At 37.5% G+C, this 21,668-nt stretch overlaps 2 protein-coding genes and 1 long non-coding RNA gene across 3 annotated transcripts in view; 1 reads left to right on the top strand and 2 right to left on the bottom strand.

Annotated features, from left to right (window-relative positions):
- tbxas1 (thromboxane A synthase 1 (platelet)) overlaps positions 1 to 5,244 on the top strand; it is a 53,114-nt gene extending 47,870 nt beyond the window's left edge. The window contains exons 11-14 of the mRNA XM_057347977.1: positions 3,471 to 3,559; positions 4,012 to 4,149; positions 4,427 to 4,589; positions 5,130 to 5,244. Coding sequence (XP_057203960.1) covers positions 3,471 to 3,559; positions 4,012 to 4,149; positions 4,427 to 4,589; positions 5,130 to 5,222 — 483 coding nt within the window. The 3' untranslated portion in view covers positions 5,223 to 5,244. The remainder of the gene's footprint in view (positions 1 to 3,470; positions 3,560 to 4,011; positions 4,150 to 4,426; positions 4,590 to 5,129) is intronic.
- A 1,049-nt stretch (positions 5,245 to 6,293) lies between these two features.
- On the bottom strand, positions 6,294 to 13,333 carry parp12a (poly (ADP-ribose) polymerase family, member 12a). Its single transcript, XM_057347976.1, has 12 exons — positions 12,189 to 13,333; positions 10,039 to 10,174; positions 9,645 to 9,921; positions 8,847 to 8,957; positions 8,604 to 8,736; positions 8,333 to 8,516; positions 8,099 to 8,219; positions 7,928 to 8,024; positions 7,743 to 7,827; positions 7,232 to 7,362; positions 6,583 to 6,734; positions 6,294 to 6,474 (listed from the first exon to the last, which is right to left on the bottom strand). The coding sequence occupies exons 1-12, from the start codon at positions 12,500 to 12,502 to the stop codon at positions 6,305 to 6,307; spliced, it is 1,911 nt and encodes a 636-aa protein (XP_057203959.1). The 5' UTR covers positions 12,503 to 13,333; the 3' UTR covers positions 6,294 to 6,304.
- Positions 13,334 to 15,533: 2,200 nt separating this feature from the next.
- Positions 15,534 to 21,528, bottom strand: LOC130563042 (uncharacterized). Its single transcript, XR_008964031.1, has 10 exons — positions 21,396 to 21,528; positions 19,670 to 19,745; positions 18,919 to 19,086; positions 18,552 to 18,750; positions 18,011 to 18,115; positions 17,179 to 17,340; positions 16,985 to 17,078; positions 16,692 to 16,789; positions 16,489 to 16,599; positions 15,534 to 16,222 (listed from the first exon to the last, which is right to left on the bottom strand). It is a non-coding gene; the product is annotated as an uncharacterized LOC130563042 (long non-coding RNA).
- Between the last annotated feature and the right edge of the window lie 140 nt (positions 21,529 to 21,668).

Below are 21,668 nucleotides of genomic sequence, written 5' to 3'. Positions count from 1 at the left end.
CTGTGTGGTTGCATAGAGACAGCCCACACTTTTCTGACATAGGCTGTCTTTGGTTGATAAGAGCACCATCAATGACTCCGACACTTCCTGCAATTAGCTGCTCTAATTAACCATTTGGCCAAGGAAATAGTCACGGCAGGGGGCTGATTTTAAGGCTTGAAGGAAACCAGAGGTGTTCATTTGGGAGTTTTACAATTCTAAACTGACAAAAGCTGTGGATTTGATTGGAAATGCAGTATTTTTGTGTTGCATAAATTAAAACGTGATATAAAAACAAGGTTATAGGTTTGAAACTAAACTATCCATAAGAAAAACATCTTGATTGTTTCTCCCAGACATTAATGAAATGAAATGGAAACTTTTGTTTAAAGGGACAGTTAGCCCAAAAATGAAAATTCTGTCATCACTTAAGGTCTTTGCACAAACAGTCCGAAATTTTTGTATGCGTTTTTTCGTATTTGGCTCTCGTTTGTACGGTGTCTCTGAATTGTTATAATAGGCCACTCAGAATGCTTGCTACGGATGCGAAAACGCAGAAAATCGAACCTGGTCCGAATTTTTTTATGACGGACGAAAATATCGGAGGCAGTGTGTAAATGTGATTGACACAACGTGAGGTCGTATTTATTTTTTAACGTGCGGAAATTTCGGACGCAAATTTCGGACTCAATGTGCAATGGGCTTTACTTACCCACGAGTTATTCCAAATCTGTATACATTTCTTTGTTCCAATGAACACAGAGAAGATATTTGGACGAATGCTTGTAACCAAACATTTCTTGGCCACCATTGACTACCATAGTAGGAGCCTTTGTAAGAACAGCAAGTGGGCATTCATCAACATTTACAACAGCTATGATCATGGCTGATCTAAACAAAAATGACATCCATAAATAATCTATTTCATAGTACAGTCACAAAATGCCTGCTTTCTTTCCTTTTGAATGTTTCTTCACAATTTACATGAAATCACAAAGACGGTCAAACATCTGGGACTGTTATTATCATCTGAGCCATAATGAGTCCTGCAGCCTATCTGCCTCTGTTTCATGTTATCAGAGGACAATGCGAGATGACACTCATTGTGTTTGTACACTAACAGCACCCTTGAGCGTCTCCTGTTTGAACATGCATGCCTCCATCACTATCAATAACAATACATAATCGACTTCGTGCAAACCCTACAGGGACGGGCGAGATAAGATGCAAAATTAGCTGTTTACAACCATCCAACTCGCACTTTCCTGTGAAACTGTGGGGGCCTGCGTCTTGGAACAAAGGAAGGGTGAATAGGAACCAAAACAGGGCCGACTTATTTAGTGACGGTTGTTCAATTGTACCTCGGGGTGAAACACATGATGTTTGTTTCAGTCCAGACCTTCATGTCACGTACGGTCTACATTCACACATACAGAATCACGGGCGGCCAGCCGTAAACAGGAGGTAAAATGTTTAAAATTCAAGAAGAGATTGATTGGCTGTCTCCCGCTTGATGTGTATGACGGGAGAAACATATTTATGGGAAACGGGTAAGGCTCGGAGGCCTGCGAGCACTTCACACACCCTCACGCAGGAAAAATGAATCTCATTTTCTGAAAAGAGGCTGATATTAATACCAAGGGGCACAGAAATATGCAGGGAAATGAGTTGTTTTAGCAGCGTGCTCCTTTGAACACGGCGGGGCTTTTTTGTCTCTCTCGAAATGAATTTGAAGGAAACGTTCAAGTATTTTTAGGTCAAAGCGTTTCCGCCGAGACCGCGTTTCTTGTTTTATTAATTCAAACGGTACGGGCCTTTGGATTTTAATGATATGTTCTGTTACTTTTTAAGCGAATTATTTTGACTTAATGAGAACGCATTAGGGTACTTGTGCGGCAGAATGTGTTTGTTGTTGCCGTACGAGAACAAGCGAATGTGCATTTAAATTCAAAAGAGACTTGGGCGTGAATTTAGAAACACTTAGATTTCAAACTTCATGTTGATCTGGAAAGAAGGCCAATAAACATGTTTGAGAGTGAGGTGACTATAAACATACTTATTTTGATATTCAGATTATGTTTGATATTTTTCTTCACCAGGACTCTCGTGTAGACCTTGAGCTTGTGAAGGGTGATAGGGTTAAAGGCCAATTTATATACTTTTCAAATTCGTCACAAAGTAAAGACCGATATAAGCCGACATAACAGATATAAATATTCAACTCGTACCCCCTATCTGATCGCGGTGTAAAGACAGACAGATGTTACCCTGTCTGTCTTTTATTTTGCTTTCTGTTCAGACCGACTTCTGTGAAGTTCTGTGAAGCATCAGAAGAGACACTTGGGCCAAAATTGCCTGCAGACTTTGATCACGGTCATTAATTATGGCTTCATTCGAGCAAAACTCATCCAGACAGGTATTGTGCATGCATTATGGCGGCATTGTGCAAGAGCTACTTTAAACGTTGAGAATCCGTGCACTGGGCTTCCGTTCGGTTTGTCTGATAAAAGCGTGGAGAGAATAAACAAAGAGAATCAACCGAGACACAAAAATTGGTAAGCTTGTCTGCAGGGCTGTCTGACCTTGCTTTGTGATTTTACAAGCATCAATATGCATTCGGTGGAGTTAAATTTAGTCATACTCCAGGCTGTGAGTCGGGGAAGAACAGAGACAAGGGTCTGTGCTTTCGGTAGAGATTTGGCAAATACTTTGCATTTCACTGAAACGCATTATTGAAATAGCACAGAGCCGTGCCAGCTGAATCAAAGATTCCTGTTTTTGAAACAAATGTCATTGGAAGCGATCCAACAGAATGTTAAATATGCCATGTTTATATTTATCCCTTTTCCAAAATTCACTATGGTGAGCAGTTTTAGCCAAAATATCATAGTTGGCACCTTTAACATCTGAAGAGACGTGGTTCTTATAAGAACCTTTGAGGGAAACAGAATGACACCCATTGAAAAGTGAAATTGCATTCAGACAATAGAGAGGTGGGAGCCTGCGTGCCAGATTCGGCCCCTTTTCTCACCCCACTGCATCTTCTCATTCCCTCGACGGATGCTTTTGCTCGGTGAACAGTGGTCTTGTCATTATGGCCGCGTTGTAAATGTCTGGGGGCCTCAGACACACAGGATGGGGGTAGAGCCGCAGGGGTGGACGCTCACCGCCTGACCCCTATTTTCACAGAGCCGTGTGGTGATAGACTGCTCTGTATGCATTTTGGTTTACAGAAACAAATGTCAGGTGTTACATTAAATCATTCACGAATGAGAACATAAACCAACTTCTTTTTTTATATACATGTACTGTTATTGTATTGGTTTAAAATGCCCTTTTGGTTCTGAAGATGAATTGAGTAAATAACGTCCTGTAAACGATCGCCAATGTGAGTGTAATTATTGCTGCTGTGCTGCCACCTACTGGTCATAAATAGTGACTGCAGAAATTGTTTCAGGTTTTAATGCTGAATGTTATAATTTGTCTTGTAGGAAACGGTTGATTATAATAATGTCCAAGAGCTGAAGTATCTGGACATGGTCATATCTGAAGCCCTAAGACTCTACCCACCTGGATTCAGGTTTGTTTGTCCAACCTAAATTACTGTTTATTTAGCTAATATTTATTTAGAATAGAATAGAATGAGCTTTATTGGCCAAGTATGTTTCCACATACGAGGAATTTGTTATAGTGACAGAAGCTCCACAGTGCAAAAGAAAGACAGCAACAGGACAGAACACAGAAAAAATATATATTTATTTGGTTGATGAATTGATTTATACCATGTATTGCATGTATTTTGTAATTTTCTCTTTTCCATCATTAATATCATTATCACTATCTCCATCATTTTCTTATTTCAGTACCGTTTTCTTACAATACGTCTACGTCTCCACAGTTCTAAAATGTTTTTGTTTTCTGATAAGATGCTTTGCAACAATGCAAAATTATGAAAAGCTTTATAAAAATGAATTTGATAAAAAAATGAATTGTTATAAATAAAATGGAAATGTTGATTCTTTCTTGTCACAGGTTTGCGCGGGACGTCGAGCAAGACTGTGTGATAAATGGTCAGTCTCTACCTAAAGGAGCGTCGCTGGAAATCCCTGCAGGCTTCCTTCACTATGATCCTGAGCACTGGCCCGAACCTGAGAAGTTCATACCGGAGAGGTGAACAATCTTACAATCCTTTCAAAGCTTAAGTTGCATGTTACACTATTGCCAAAGTTTCTGATATCTACAATAACTCACCTGTATTAATAATGCTCTTAGTTTGGTCGAATTACAGTATGTTAGTTGACAGAACATCTTGTGGTCATTTCTCATTTTCCCTATGGATTTTCTATACATATTTTTCAATTAGTTGAACGCACAGCATCGCCCACTGTGTTTGAGTCTCTCCCGCATGCTTTTGCTCACATTCATCTCTGTATTTTCTTTGTCTCAGATTTACTCCAGAAGCCAAGGCCAGCCGGCACCCATTTGTATATCTGCCGTTTGGAGCAGGGCCACGCAGCTGTGTGGGCATGAGATTGGCCCAGCTGGAGATTAAAGTGGCTCTGGTTCACATATTTAGGAGATTCAACGTGGTGGCTTGTGAGGACACCAAGGTTTGTTCACTTTCACAAATTTGCACGTACAGCCACGGAAAAAATTGAGAGACCATTCCAAAGGTTCATTTATTTAGCCTATATAGATGTATTGTGGCCATTTCCGTCCAGTGTCTGTTGAAATTCAACAAAATCAAACCTCAGGAGTGAGAAAAGTCATTCTACAGCAATTTTTTTTTCCTAAACGCATATAATACACATATAATGTTACTGTTGTATTGATTAAAAGTAAATCTGAACATGTTTTCTTTGCAGTATTTGAGGTCTGAAAAAATACAGAGCATCTTTTCTGTTATTTTCACCTGTTTCTCCAGTTTAATTACAACTAAAAACAATGTTTTTATTTGAAATTTGGGCGAAATTGTTAGTAGTTCACAGAATGAATGAAAAATGATCATTTTAACTAAACACATACCTATAAATAGTAAATTTAGAAAAACAAAAAGTGTGTTGACATTTTTTCTGTTGCTGTAAATGGAGCACATGAGGACCATTGACTTAAGGTCTGCTGTATATTTTCCTCTCTTTAATGTCACACAGGTTCCTCTGGAGTTGAAGTCAAGCACAACCCTCGGACCCAAGGATGGGATTTTTGTCAAAATAACCAAAAGAGAGAATTTTGACACGTTATAATAGAGTTTCTGTAATAATATTTTGTGTTCTATTCAAGGTTTTGTGTTCTAAGCAAATATCTAAACTTTTACTTTTGGAAGTGGCTGTGGTAGTCACAGCTGACATTTCTCGTGTGAAGTCTATATGACATCATGGCATTTCTTTTGTTATGATTCATAACTTGTATATCGCCTGACTTCAGATCAGCAGAAAATAGTCAAAAGAACTGATGCCTTTACATTGTGTACTTTATTTTACTGCAATGCTGTTCAGTGACTGTCATGATTAAGGTTTAGGGTGTACTAAATGCGGCATTATCAAGTGTGAAAGTGGTTATTTTCCCAATATAAAGGGAACATAAACAGAAGATGATATATTATAAGAAAAATGTGAATAAAAATCTCTAACTTGCAAACATTTACTTCTCAAGCTCACCACCAGAGGTCACAATGTCACACACCAGAGGTCAGAAAGTTTGTTGTGCATACTTAATATACATTTCTCATACTTACTTATAACAAGTACCTAACATACATCGTCACTGTACTGTATACTTGTTACTAACTTATTGTAACCTGTCAGAAACAGTATCAGCAATTGAGTCCCATCCACCTTTATCATACCATATATACTGTAAAACTCATCATTTACTCTATATAAACATATTTTAGAATTTATAAAGTAAATAAACAAGATTTATCAAAGTTAAAACAACTGGCATCAGTAGTGATCAGGTATGCTCATACAGTGACACGTTTTAGATTAAATGACTAAATCGTTTTTAATTTTAGCACAAAAACTAACCAGACAAATCTAGTGTAATCAAAATGATTATTATTGCTATTTATTTATAATTACTGGTAAATCACTGGCTGTAGTAATAATCACCTATTAATTAAAATGAATACGGCAGTAGAATTGAACGTATTATGTTCAAATGTATTTCCATACATACTACAAATTATTGTGCTGATATATGACATGCAGAAATGACAGGCTTTCTGAACCGTCTGGTCTGATTATGAATATTCAATGATGTACTCAGGATAGACTTGGAACTTCTCAAAAACTACAAAAATTGCTGGGTTGGTCTCATTGTCAACTCAGCTGTCATAAAAACTCAGATTACTGTTCTTCACCGGAGGACGAACTAAACTACTCTGACCTCTCGTAAACTCTCCCACCAGCACCTGTGCCAGGAACATCTTCTTTTTGTTGGTCCTGGATTTGACGTATTTGTCAGAGTAGGATGCATCCCTGGCAAAATAGCTGCCTGTTTAACAATAAAGTGATAAATATGTGTCAAAAATGTCTTTTAGTCGTACCCGACAAAGCTCAGTATCTGTTATACGCTGTGAAGACGAAGCTAATGTTTACATACCTTTCCCATAAAGGGTCCCGTGACTGCCACAGACCCTCCAGTCAAAGTTCTGCTGACAGATGGCCTCTATCAGATCCTCATTCGTACCGTGAAAGAGGTCACGCTGGTCGACCTCCTTTCCTTTATTTCTCCCTGTCATTTGTTCTTTTTGCCTGGAACAATGTATGCAAATACATTTGAACACAAAGACCTAAACATTCTGTCATCATTTAATCACCTTCGAGTTGTTCCAAATCTGTATAAATTTCTTTCTTTGGTTGAACACAGAGAAAGATCTTTGGAAGAATGCTTGTAACCAAACAGTTCTTGGACCCCATTGACTCCCATAGTAGGAAAAATACAGTGTAGTCAAACGTGCCCCAGAACTGTTTGCTTTCCTACATTCTTCAAAATATCTTCTTTTGTGTTCAACATAAAAAAGACGTTATAAAGCAATTTTTCCTACTATGGCCATGATTTTGACATGGCCAAGCTCAGTCTATAATAAAGACATCCAAATTATATTTTCATAAAATGTTTTTTAGATTATGGAAGACACATTTATGTAGAAAACAGTGGATCACAAAATGACATAACATAAGTGACATTTTAAGAATGTTTTTAAACACAACACTTTAGGCACATCAAACTCATGAATGAAGAAACATACCACTGAAAGACCCTCCACAGGGAAAGATTCTGCACAATCTCAATGCTGTGAATGGTGTTTCTGGGCATTGTTCTACTAAACAGTGAGCTCACTCTTTGGTATTCCTTAGAAGAGCTCCGCATAGGGACAAGCTGAAAAGCCACAGACAAACTGGTTTAGTTTTTAACAATTCAATATTAAACAATATTACTACTCTTCATATATGAACACAGAGTTTAAAACCCTTATTTTACATTGGCAATCCAACACAGTAGTACCAAACTCTATTGTGCAAAATCAAATTTAGATGGATTTGTGATCTCAGCAGCCAACAATGCACTCAATAAAACACAATGTGGTCAACAGAAAGCACAACTTCGCTGAAACTGGACTAGTATGTGATGTAGTCTGGGTTGTATGTCACAACAAACTGGGAGAACTAAATACAGTACAAATTTCAAAGCAGGTAAGAACACAGCTTTGGTTTCTCTGTGCTTAATATGTTATGAATGATAGTGAGTGGACTTTGTACCATGTATGTCAGACTAGGGAGGGATCCTTTGTCCCAGTAAGAAGGAACTTCCACAGACGACGTGGAGCTGTCCAAAGACTCGCTTCTAAACAAAACAGTACAATATTCGTACATTAAATGCCCTAAACAACAAAATTAACTATTCAGATTTAATGTGTCCATAATAAATGACTGACACATCTTACCCCTTTATCTTCCCCTTGACGTCTTGAGCACTAACAAAACGTGGCCTCCTTCGAATCTCTCTTACAGTCTTGTACTTGAGATTTCTCTGATACATGCCTGGAAAGGATCTGCCTTGTGTTGGATTTGTTTTGTTGTTTGTGTTATTCAAGTTAGTAAGTGAAATGAAGTACCTTTAAATGTGAGAATGTACTGATGCTTGTCTGAGTCGAAGGAAACTTCCTTGTCATTGTCGGAGAGGTAAATCTTCTCAAGGGTTTCAGAAGTGACTGAGGTGACAAGATTCGTATTGTCCTGTAAGTCAAACAATAATTTACAGTTACATGAAACTAAAGACCAGATTATCATTTCAATATTTCATTGTTTGGCATTTAGTATTTGGTACTTGATATACATATATTATTTACCCCTTTGCCATATTCCGTCCAGTCCTCCTCATCATTCCTCCAGTACCAGAGCCATTGGGTGGTCAGGATGAAGTGAGGGGGTTTCGTAACAGATGATGCTGTGGACAGTCGACGTACCGAAGACCCTCCACATGTCATTGAGATCAAATTTACCATCTGATGTCCTGAGCTTGTCAGAGTAATGCTACAACGTTCAGAACAGGTTGAAATGATTTGAAAAACATCCAAATGAAATCTACATAACCACAATCCACAAACAATATGGTCACACCTCACATCACTGGCCGGGTTACAGAATGTTTTTTCAACCGCATCTTCATTTGCCAAGTCGCTCCATGTGACTCCGTCTGCTTGTAAAATCTCCCATTTATAGGGTAGATGGTGATGAACGCGTACGCACTTGTCTAGCAAAGAAAAACAGATGGGTATGTCATGATTTTGTGAAGCAAATACAGTTTTTTGCAAAGCCTGAAGAGGGTTAGGGTGTGAGTGTGCGAGCCGTGGATGCTGTTACCTTTGAAACTACATCCGGAGCGTAAGTAATAGAGACAGATTTCGTTTTGATCGACTTCACTGACAGAGCTGCTGGATTTGTGTCTGGTGCGTTCTCTCACGGCTGGTGGAGCTGCATTATAAATAGACAGAAGATTAGAAACCCAATGCTTTTCATTCAGGACGCAGATCTTTACATCGATAACCCAACAAACCATTGTACAAGATAAAAGCAACACTGGTCCAGAATCACTTCCTGTGGTAGCCCGTTTTAAATTCCAAATATTGTTAAATGTAATTCCAAATACATTTAACATCTCAATTCAGTTCCAAATGTTCTACTAGCTAACATTTGTGTAGTGTTCACTGAAATAGGTAATACTTCTGATGTTGTTTACGTTCTGCAAAATGGTCTACATACTACCAAAGCTCTTTATTATGCAGAAATGATCCAAATTAATAATAGATTTATTAACATCAACAATCTTACCATAAACAGCATAAACTCAATATATTGCAAAATTATTGCCATGAATGAAAATTTAATATTACATTGCAAAAAATCTAAATGCATAAACCAAAGTACCAAATAATTTACCAAATGTCAATGACAAATTTCCATTGACAGACTTTCTTTTAAAAACAGTTTCTAAAAGTTTCTTCTCCCTTTAAAATATTAAAAGCGTTAGTTAAGCCTTTTTGGTTTGATATTTTAACTTTGCACAATTACATGGCTACTTGCACTATTGCAAGAACACCACCTGCAATACACATTACATTCTACCTTTACAAAGTACAAAAGAAAAAAAACATTTTTTACCTGCTAGTTCTCTCTTCCTGACAGGTCTCTCTTGAGAAGATGTGATCAGTAACCTGTTCCTGTATAACTTGTGCAGGTTACGCTTGTTTTCCGGAGAGATTCCTCTGGCATTCAGGATTTTATCAGCATTTGCATCAAAGGTGTGGGCCCTTTTGCAAGACGCTCCAAACTTGCAGTCCTCCTGGAGAAAGTGCTGGCAGAGATGTAGGCTTGTGCAAGATGTCTTATATTTACAGCTGCCATGCTCTCCATTCCCCTTGTTATAATGGAAGCAAACCTGGACACAATACAGGGAAAGAAGAGACATGTAATGTACTGTATAATATTAACACACAAGATGGCCACATTACACAAGTCTTAATGCTCGACAATAACGAAACTGATAGATACTAACCTCTGGAAGGAATGAGTGATCATTCTGAAGCAAAAGTTGAAACAGTTCTCCACTTGTAAGCCCTTGAAGATCTTGTTTTTTAAGGAGAGCCAAATTGTATGCCGAGGCCCAGTCATGGGACTTTTTGCATTTTGCCCTAAGTTTGACATATCAGACAAATTCATGTTTTGAAAAGACGTAAATAATATTTTGAACTGTGATATACTGTTTTTATCAGCTATGGGTACTGTAGTAACAGGGCCCGTATTCTCAAAGCTTCTAAGAATCCTCTAAACTCTTAATTTAGCTTAAAAAATTTAAAGTGGGAGTCTTAGCTTAAAAGCGATTCAGGACCAATCTGAGAGCAATTTTGAGCAAGGAAAAGACAAAAACGTTTATCTTAGTGAGGAGGCGGGGCTGATCCCGTTGCTATATATGACACCGTTTTTTAAAGACTGTGATTGGTTGGTTGGCCAAGAAGGATAAAAGGGCGCTGTTAAGTATGGGGTCATTAGTTTGAAATTGCATAAATACTTTTTTCAGTTTTACAATATGTGTGCGTGTGTATATATATATATTTTCCATGCTGTTTTAATATCAACGTAATTGATAGAAAATGAACAGTGACACATTAAGTTTCTGTAAGTGCTGTAATTGTTTGTGTGATCACTATAGAAGGTTGTGACAGAACCAAATCATCTCTGCTGCATAGCTGCATTTCTCCAGTTGCTAAATATGTTGATGTAGTGATTTCTTCTATTTCTGGTGCTATGACATTTCTGCGCTGTATTGTAGATGTTAGCGTGTCTCTAGTAGGATCAGTCACAAACATGAACCCTGCACAATCTAATGTGTTGTGTCTTATTAACTCACTGTCATTCAATTCAATGTCGTTTTATTTTATTGCGCTTTTACAATTTGCATTGCATCAAAGCAGCTATACAAGAAAACCAAAACCAAGATAATCAAAAGTTGAACACACACACACGCACAAAAAACAATAAAAATAAAATATCCGATCAACCTCGAAAGTAATATGGAAATTGTCATGCATTGCAACCAGTGTTGGGTGTAACTAGTTACTAAGTAATTAGTTACTGTAATTTAATTACTTTTCCCTTGAAAAAGTAAAGTAAGGGATTACTCTTATTTTTTCTGTAATTTAATTACAGTTACTATTGATGTAATTAAACTAAATACTTTGTGTAATATATGTGTGTGCAAGAGTGGAATTGACATCAAAATTCAAAGTCTAACTTTAAAATTTGTGCTTTAATGTATAATTCTCACATTTGTAATACTTTGGTCGGTTAATAAGAGTATTTTATGTATATTTAATATTATTTAATTAAATGAATTAAAAGAGCCCTTTCATGCCTATCCTTGAATCACTGAACTAATCAAGGTTGATAGAGGATATAGAAAGTAATTAGTAATAAGTAACTAAATACTTTTTGGAGAGAGTAATTTGTACAGTAATCTAATTACACTATTGAATATGTAATTAGTAACTAGTAATTAATTACTTTTTGAGAGTAACTTACCCAACAGTGATTGCAACACATTTCTTCTCACTTTCTGTGTTTCGTCCATTTTCTCTGCTGCTAAAGAAACTGTTAAGTCTCTTAAAAGTCCTCCTCACTACTCCTAAAATTTTTGACTTTAAGAGCTCTTTTAAGGGTTAAGACGCTTTATGAATTCATTTTTTCTTTACTAGGCTATTTTCTATTATTTTAAGGGGGAAACGTCCACCTTTCTTAGAATTTTCTTAGAATTTTGTCACTAGGAGCAATTCTTTGCGCAAAGATTTTTCATGAATACGGGCCCAGATTTTTAACCACAATCTTGATTTAAATAACAATAATCCCTTATTAATTGTTATTTAAATCAATATAAATGTTGATTTGTTTCCGACATCTAAATTATTTAACATTGTCATATAAATATAATTGATAGGCTATTCAAATGGCAGAGATTAAGAAGACTCAGTTTAATCAATTACCGCAGTAACTACTGTTTTGTTTATTTCAGTCTGTTTTTTTTGCTAGAAAAATGTCCATTTCTATTTCACTGACTTTAATATAAACAAATCAACAAGCACAATAACTTGTCTATGTTTTCCATGTATTCGAAGGCCTTGGGTGAAACTAAACCCCTCAAACTCCACTTACCCAAATCTGCAGTTTCCACACACAAGGTATCTGCACAGGTGCAGCTCTTCACACCCGACACATTTGTCATTCTTGCACACTCGCAGTGATGTTTTGGCGACGATCAGGCTTCTGGCTCCCAGAACGGACTTGTTGGTGTTGGAGTCCTCATCCTCTTTAATGGCAAACTTCTCCTGATCATCGAGCACCAGAGACAATACCTGATCCGCCACCGTGAAACTCTGCCGCAAACTCTTCTCCACTTTACCATATTCCGAACATCCCTCGTTTTTACACAGAAAGGTGAATATGTGTTTCGACACGGAGGACGACATTTTCAGTCGTTGGTTTGGGGCATTTAAACGGAAACGAAAGCGAAACAAATGTTGTGGTTATTTGGTGCCCCCTGGTGTTTGATACATGCGGCTTTAGACCTAAAATGGATTAATTCACCCAAAAATAAAAATTCTGTCATTATTTATTCACCTTATATTACATTACTATTTACACATGAAGTATGCATCCACGGCTAAGTGACATTATAATAATATTACAATTGCGCTGTATTCAAAAATACGTATTCACATTGGATATCGCAGGAAATACACACTATTTAAAAGTATTTTGTATGTAATGTATGTATTTAAGTGTATGTTTGGCCAAGTCAGCATTGTAGCTCTATAAATAAAGGCACGTTTAACAACACGGCAGCTGTATCGCTACGTGACATACCAGAACCAGTCACACTGAAGCATCCAGATGTCTCCAATACTGCGTAATTTTATAAAAGATCATCGCGATGTGATCAGGTTTATTTATATCTGGTCAAAATCTTCCCGTTAGATTATAACTCCCCTGTGAAAAACACTGGACTCAGCAACCTCCGCTTTAGAAATGCGAACTGTTGACGGTTATGGCAAAGAATTCGTCCACTGTTAACGCTGCGTAAAGCGTTTTTATACATGTAAAGCTCTTGGCCGTCTACATACATAAGACGATATATCAAATGTGCCTGCTGGTAGTAAATGTGCCAGTAGATGACGCTGTCCAACTTCTTATGGTGAGAAACAATGTGGTTTTTTACGGTCTAGGTTAAAAACTCATGCCCTGTGAAATTATTTAAACACTGCTCTTTGACATTATGCTGTTTTATATTACATAAAAGTAACGTCCGTTTAAAAAGCTTTCAAGCTAACTTGGTAATGGCTAACTAATGGGATCAAGGGGCGAACCGGAAGTCTTAGGCATCAGCCCTACGCGCATACGCAAGGCATAATGGGTAATTTCGCGCATTTCGAAAAACGTGGATACAATAAGAAACTCTTTGAATCATTATCATTTCAAAAAGAGTTATTACAGCGCTTTATTGAATCCACATGTTATACGTGTTCGAAACATCCTGAGGCTGATTTGTAAATCTACAGGTTTTAGGAAATGTTATGCATTTAGTTTGATGACCTCATTTTAATGGATATTAAAATTGGCATGAAAACAGACGTTTCACCATACGGAACCGGGGGCACGGAGCATGCATTAACGGTGCCAGTGGGGCTAGAACAGCCCCGAACTGTATTGCAGCTCATTGATCAAAACAAAGGACGCGTCCGTTCCGTGGTAGAATTTGAATTACGGACTTCCGGTTCTTCTAGTGAGAGGAAGCGTTCTGCGAAATTAAGTCCTTTTCATAGGGCGCATTTAACGCTGTATTCGCAAATCGATTACAACTTCCAAGATGCATGGCAAACTACATCATCGTATCTGCAAAGACATCAGGCTTGCTCGATTTCATGAAGCGCTGCGAATACCGGATCATTGATTAAAAAGCTGGCGAAGCAGTCGGCTCTCAATGCTCAAACTATACCATTCAGTGACAAAAAACACCCAATCAAATATTTAAAAAAATCTACAATCGTTTTTAATGATATACATTTTTTCATTTGCCTTTATTTTTTCATTACATTTGCCTTCTTAAAATTGGTTGTTGTATTCCTCATTTGATATAAATTGGTTTTGATGTATCTGCTAAGGGTTTTCGTGATAGTAATAATAGTATCATATAAGATATTATTATTGGCAGTTTTTGTTGCTTTTAACTTTGTGGCTAACCAAAACCGACGCAAATCTTAACCAAGCCAGCATGTAGCCAAATTAATGCTTGGTTTTTTGCTTCTTCTGTCCGACCAGACTCACGCCAAAAACGAGCCTAATTCTGTTTCACACAAGACTGTGGAAAAAACAATGCCAGAATTAAAACAGAAGGGCCAAATTTAAATCAGATTTGGCCTAGAATTTGTTGCTATCTAGGAAGAGACGAGCTGTGACGTGATCTTGATTACCGCGCTTTTTTTTTAAAAAAAGTGGGATGTGTTAAAAATCCCCACCCCACATGCTGCTTTTCACAGCGCAAGACTGTTTTTTTTCAGGCGCCAACGGGTGTAAAATTAAATGCTGCAAATGTACAGATTAAAGGGATTAATCTATTGGCCTTGGTCTGTTAATCTACAGGATTAAACTGTCTATTGAAATGACAGTATTTTACTGTTGGAAATTGCCAGTTTTTTAACAGCAATTTTTTACAGTGTATGTAGTCCCAAATGTTTTATATAATTATCAGAATAAATCAAGTCATGTGAAGATAAACGATGAAATCATCCTCCCAACAAAATCGCAAGATTTTCTATTCATGACGTATTCATATACTGTACATACAAATAAAAACGATTCTCCCTTCTATATGAAGACTGCAGTATGACAGTCACATAAAGTGTTCCTAAAGTAAATGAAAGCAATAAAAATACACGTTTAGCCTAGAGGAAACAAATAGGGCTTTCCTGGTAATAAAGTAAATGTAACTATTTATTTAATCTTGAGGATACCCTCATACATAAGCATTACTCGAAACAGATCCTTGTTTTAGATGTATTGCATTAAAATGTAATGCCTTCATATAATCACAGTAAATACATGTTGATAAATTTAACATTCAAACTAGGCACAGAATTAGGAAAACATGCAAAATAAACAAATCATCTCAATAAAGGCAGTAGTAAATGATATTATATATGTCAATTATTATTATATATAAAGTTGTCTTTTGAAACAGATCCTTGTTTTAGATGTATTGCATTAAAATGTAATGCCTTCATATAATCACAGTAAATACATGTTGATAAATTTAACATTCAAACTAGGCACAGAATTAGGAAAACATGCTAAATAAACAAATCATCTCAATAAAGGCAGTAGTAAATGATATATATATATATATGTGTGTAAATTATTATTATATATAAAGTTGTCTTTCAAACACTCGAGGTGGCTTTGTCACAATCTGTGCACAGAACCCAAGCGGAGGCAGATGGGGTTAACACAAAAAGGCTTTATTGATACAAAACTGAAAATAAAAACCCACGATGGGGAAAAACACTCAAAACGAAACCAAACACAAACACTTCCCTCAGGGGAGGGGCAACAAAGGAAGTCCAATAATAAATAATATTCCAAAACAGTTGGCAAGACAAGGTTAAGAAGACTAGGACGACAGGATAAATTCACTGGATGACAATTGCAAGACGAAGGTACAACAATATAAACAGTGCAAACCGGCAAGGGACAGAGGGAAACTGAGACAAGATATAGGGGAGACTAACAGGGTTGATGACAAGGGCCAGGTGGGGAGAATCAACACTAACAGGAAGATGACACGGGGCAGGTGAAGGGGATGAACACTAATCGGGACAATGATGGGGAAACAAGGAGGCGGGGCTACAGCACACAAGGAGACATGTGGCTGTATGTTTTGACATTACACCACGTGTCTCCACACAAGACATAACATACACCACCTCCAAAGTATGCTCCACATGAGAGCTCCTTTTGGATGAACCTGGTCTCCTGGAGTACTCGTCCAACCTCGATGAAGTACATCCTGTCAGCTAGACTGTTCTGTTGGATGATGATGTCGCCTGCCTGGAAGATTTCACAGTCCAGCTTCATCAGAACGGCCTCAATCAGTGTGACTTCATCAGGTTTGGGAACATGACTTCCATAACATCCTACAGTATGAAACGTGAAATGTCTGTTAGCTTTGAAGTCATGAATATATTAGTTTACTCCTACACATAGACAAAATACATTTTTAGAAGATTTACACATTTATTACACGGCTCTCTTGAACATTTCATTTTGATTGGTCAGTGACAACATTTAGGATTAGAATCTCTATAATGAAAACAAGAAGCAACTCAATGTGATATAACTTCACACATCAGCTCACATTTTAAAACAATCAAACTTGACTTGTTTCTCAACTTTAACGAACCTTTTTTAATGAATCTTGCAGGAGGCCGAGGGAGTTCTTTTTCTGCTGCCACTTGTAGCCTGCAATGACACGCTCGCGCAAAGTCTTGGGCAGATGCTCGAAGTTGTTCAGCTACAGATGTAACATATCAAATATGGCATTATATTATCTGACGTACCTTTCAGTTAATTTCATAAAAACCAGCACATATTACAAAAGAGCACCTCTTTTATGTTCGCTGCTATCCCCAAAGCAACAAGTGCAATTAACATCGACCGGCCAATCACAAAACTTATGATGGCGGTCCACTGTTCTTCAATACCTACAAATCAGAGAATCTCTATTATTACATCTTTTTTACAGCATTTTTGAGTGCTGCTTGCTGATGCACAAATTGCTGCTTTCTTTTACTGTAAATTTTAGCTAAGTATTTTGTCAAAGCCCCGAGTTCGCCTACATGCAAGCGTCACTCAATTTAGGTTTTTTCGAATGCATAAATGTTTGAAGTGTGACGTACGTGTCGGCGGGTCAGAAGATCCATATGACGTCCAGGTCATTTGTCAGAATGCTCAAAAGAAAGAAGAGGAGTACTTCTCTCCAATTGAGGCATTCTGCGTAAAATGACAAACAAATAACAAAACAGCCATTCAATTCACATGACTTCTCACCATATTAAATACACAGTCAGTAAAAAAGTGAGCTGAGACGTACCATGAGGCGTTCTTGCGTGACCCAGCCATCAGGTGGAAATTCACCCATCGCAGAGATGAAGAACTGGATGCAGGCGTTCTAGTGCGTAATTAGAAAGAGCAGAACTACTACGCACACAGATCTAAGGATCCTTCTGACTGCTGCGAGTTGGATATGTGAAACCTACAAGCATGTAAGAAAACACCATGCAACCATTAAAATCAGTCACCATACAACAACAAAAATGTCTTTGTCAAAACGCACTTTTGTATGCAAGAAACTGGCTATTCCTTACGCTTTCAAGTTCCAAGAAAAACCTGATGAGTTTCGGCACACGGAGCAGACGTATCGTGCTGAGAACATGCAGCAACTTTGAGGCCATCAGCGAGCTCGTGTCAAAGTAATAGTTTTCCTCAATCAAATCAAACATGCTATTATCGTAAGAGGTAAATAGTTAAAGTTGTCATATGGCGTGAATACGTGTTTTTCTGTGTCTTTGGTGTGTTATAAGTTGTCCATGCATGTATTAGACACGTAAAATTGCAAAAATTAAAGTGTCGGAACAAAAGATGCATTCTATCTAAAAGCGAATGCTCACCCAGACCTGTCTAAAACGCCTCGTGTAACCACACCCCCACAAATCTACGTCAGTTCGTGGTATGATTTGACTAAGACCGCCCAAGTGTACACGCAAGTAAGGTGGTAATATAAGGTCCAAATATGGTAAGAGGCGTTACATTTCCGTCACTCGCTTGAAGTATTCGACCAATTACTACGCACTGCTTATATGACCCCTTTAATATATAATCATTGATGCGACTGATATTAATATAGGGCTGAAAAGCAAACTCACCACAACAACAATGATGCTGTCAGCTGGAAATGCAGCCAGCAGGTCTAGAACAAACCAGGATTTTATAAAGTTGTTCCTTATCAGCTGAGGATCAAGAACGGGCACCTATACGGAACAAGAAATGCACCACAAACAACCACAAATTAAAATAGGCGGACAAAAAAACGGTTTTAAATTGAACAATATAGACATCAAAGTTTAGTTTAGACTAGTGCAGCGAAGTTCTACATTGCTCTGAGGTCTCCGTAAACAAAAGTGTATCAGGAAGCTCTTGGTATCTTGATTTAAGAATGTTCAGATTGTATTGGAAAATAGGAAATATAAGAAAATAAGAATAAAAATCATATTTGCAGTCATTAATTACAAGTGGATTATTTCTAAAAATGTAAAAATGTTTGATTGGCAATATTAAGGATGAGAAGACTTGTGGAAGTTCATCAGGAATTTGGCTACTGTAAAGGTTTAGTTTTAATTTAGTTTCTCTAAAGAGATAATTAATTGTTTTTCTCCCAGAACGCTCTGTTACAGCACAGTTTCCTACCTGATCCTCTTCTTTGATGAATCCCATTCGGGAATTTATCAAAATGTCAAAAAAGAAGATTATGTCTGCTGAGATGACGGTAAATGATATCCAAAACCTGTGTAAGGTTCCATGGATATCCTCAGAAAAAGCCATGTCCAATGGGATTGTTAACAAGTTGACCAACGTTACCATGACCATGAATATCAGGTAGACAGATCTGCAAAAAAAGGCTTTGAAACACAAAATCTATTGTATATTGCTTGGTTAGCTAATTCAATGTAAGCGTCAGCGCAAGTTCTACCAGGAATACTCATTACGTCATTAAATTAACTCGCAGAGCTAGCCTATCATCCCTCAGCACTTGGTATAAAAGGATGGCTCTTACCTTCTCTCTCGTTCGCAGATACTGAAGCACACGAGCAACCTCCGTCCTCCCCACCACCACCAGGTCGGTCCCTGTCCTCGGTCCAGGGGGTAGGCTCCGCCCCTGCCTTTATCTCCAGGCAGGAATTTAGGAATCCTTATCCCTCAGGATTCTTACCTTGGACGGGGCCTACGCAAAAGATCTTTACATTACATGTTATCATTCAATGTCCTATTGTTCAATAAATATAATAATGAATTTGCATATGGTTTATCTTATAGTGTATTAAAAACACCACATAGACATATAAACAACATTCAAAGGTGGATTTTCACCTCAGGGGGACTTTAACTAGTCTAATTCCTTTAAAGAGGTGATTTTATTTTCACATTTTCCTTCATAAGCACAGACTACAAATATTTCTGTCCTGTGTAATATCACAAGTGAATTTTTGCTCATGAACTTATATCACAATATATGGGACCATTAAATAAAACACCGCTGTCACCGCTGCACCCAATGAGAATGTGCATCACTGCCCAGCAACCGCCTAGCAACCGCCCAGCAACCGCCCAGCAACAAATAGTCCAGGGCCCTTTTTCCATGAAGGAATGAATGCCTTTCATGCTTTTACCTCTTAAAATTTGTATTGATTCATATTTTTTGTACCCTGGCCTGTTATTTATGAAAAAAACTCTTCCCAAAAACACAGTTAAAGATGTTGGTTAAATGTGATTGTATATTAGTAATAACATGAGATTATTCCGGTTACCTGGTGCGACTCAGTGGATGTATTATCCAACAGGCCTCCTCGTCACGCGTTTCTGTACGTTTTACTTGCATCCGTCCTGTAAACAAGTTGTTGTCAATCAGTGAAAGACGAACTCTTCTGATGCTGGTAAAGAAGTGAAGTGTACAACTGACCGTTGCTTCCGTTGTTTGGTTTAAATTGTACCGACGCGCGAGTGAACTTGAATGATGCTGCTGATATCACCGTCATATTCATGAGGTTTTAGAACAATATCACGTTTAGTAATTTTCCTGTTTTATGCAATTGATTTTTTTCTTTATTTACATATTGAACGCGCTTAAATGTATTTTCTATAAAGCTGTAAAATAGAAATATACGTTGAATTGAACCCCCTAACCTCTATTTATGATGATGTATATGGTGATTCTTTAGACCCTTAAATACATTTTAGTCGCAATTAGGCTACAAATGAAATCCAAATGACATTTCAGCAATATTTCTCTGTGTGCTGCTCGTTTTTACATTTTTATTTTGAATAATGTAGGCTTCTCCTGTATTTCATTTGGGTGACATGCCTATGGTTTGTTTTATAACATATAACTTATATGTGAAAATGAATATGTGAACATGTGTAGAATATTTTATTTATTTTGTAGTTGTCTGTTTAGAATATCATGTATGCTTTTATTAGGCTATACAATACAAAAATAGAAAGAAATGTGTCACTATGAAATGTGTTGTGAACTAGCTCAGCTAAATGAGTAGCCTATTAGGGGCTGTCGTTTTTAGATTAAGTTAGCCTGTATGCCCATGATATTGCATTTAGCTCAGTTTTACTCAAATCTGGCTCGCGAGATCCACTTTTCTGCCGAGTTTAGATCCGAAATAAAACACCTGAACAAGCTTAATCAAGGTCTTTATGCGATCGCTGTGCGCAGATCGATCGACATGTTAGTAAAATACCGCGAGAGCGAATGTAAACATACAGACCAATCTGCACTTGAACGTCTCTCGCTGTACTTAACACAATGAATCTGTGAATTAAGCCCTTGGTTATGCTTGTTCAGGTATGTTTTATTAGAGTCAGAGCTAAACTTGTTTGGCAGGAAAGTGGATCTCGCGAGTCAGATTTGAGTAAAGCTGCGTAAGCTAAAGTTTAGCTAACTTGTTGCACGGTAGCTCATGAATTACAGGCAAGACAAAGTACGCATATTTTGCTTTTATCTTTTGGATAATTAACTGTAAATTCGAGGCAATGGTAGCTTAATATTTTTTCGCTGTGCTGCACATTTTAGATGTGGAAGCCTTTAGAAAAGGCTTTGGCCTTTTATTGTGGCCAGCCTAAGGCACACCTGTGCATAATTTTGAGTTCAGCTCAAAATTTTGGACCCCCCAATACAGTAACACTGCACATTTTAGAGTGGCCTTTTATTGTGGCCAGCCTAAGGCACACCTGTGCAATAATCATGCTGTCTAATCAGCATCTTGATATGCCACACCTGTGAGCTGGATGGATTATCTCGGCAAAGGAGAAGTGCTCACTAACACACATTTAGACAGATTTGTGAACAATATTTGAGAGAAATAGGCCTTTTGTGTACATAGAAAAAGTCTTAGATCTTTGAGTTCAGCTCATGAAAAATGGGGGCAAAAACAAAAGTGTTGCGTTTATAATTTTGTTCAGTGTAAATGCAACTGGTTTCTCTGTGCTTAATATGTTATGAATGATAGTGAGTGGACTTTGTACCATTTACGTCAGACTAGGGAGGGATCCTTTGTCCCAGTAAGAAGGAACTTCCACAGATGACGTGGAGCGGTCCGAAGATTCGCTTCTAAACAAAACAGTACAATATTCGTACATTAAATGCCCTAAACAACAAAATTAACTATTCAGATTTAATGTGTCTAAAATAATGACTGACACATCTTACCCCTTTATCTTCCCCTTGACCTCTTGAGCACTATCTTACCATAAACAGCATGAACTCAATATATTGCAAAATTATTGCCATAAATGAAA

Source organism: Triplophysa rosa, linkage group LG12 (assembly GCF_024868665.1).
Source record: "Triplophysa rosa linkage group LG12, Trosa_1v2, whole genome shotgun sequence".
Classification (NCBI taxonomy): domain Eukaryota; kingdom Metazoa; phylum Chordata; class Actinopteri; order Cypriniformes; family Nemacheilidae; genus Triplophysa; species Triplophysa rosa.
This window is presented reverse-complemented; position numbering and strand designations above follow the sequence as displayed.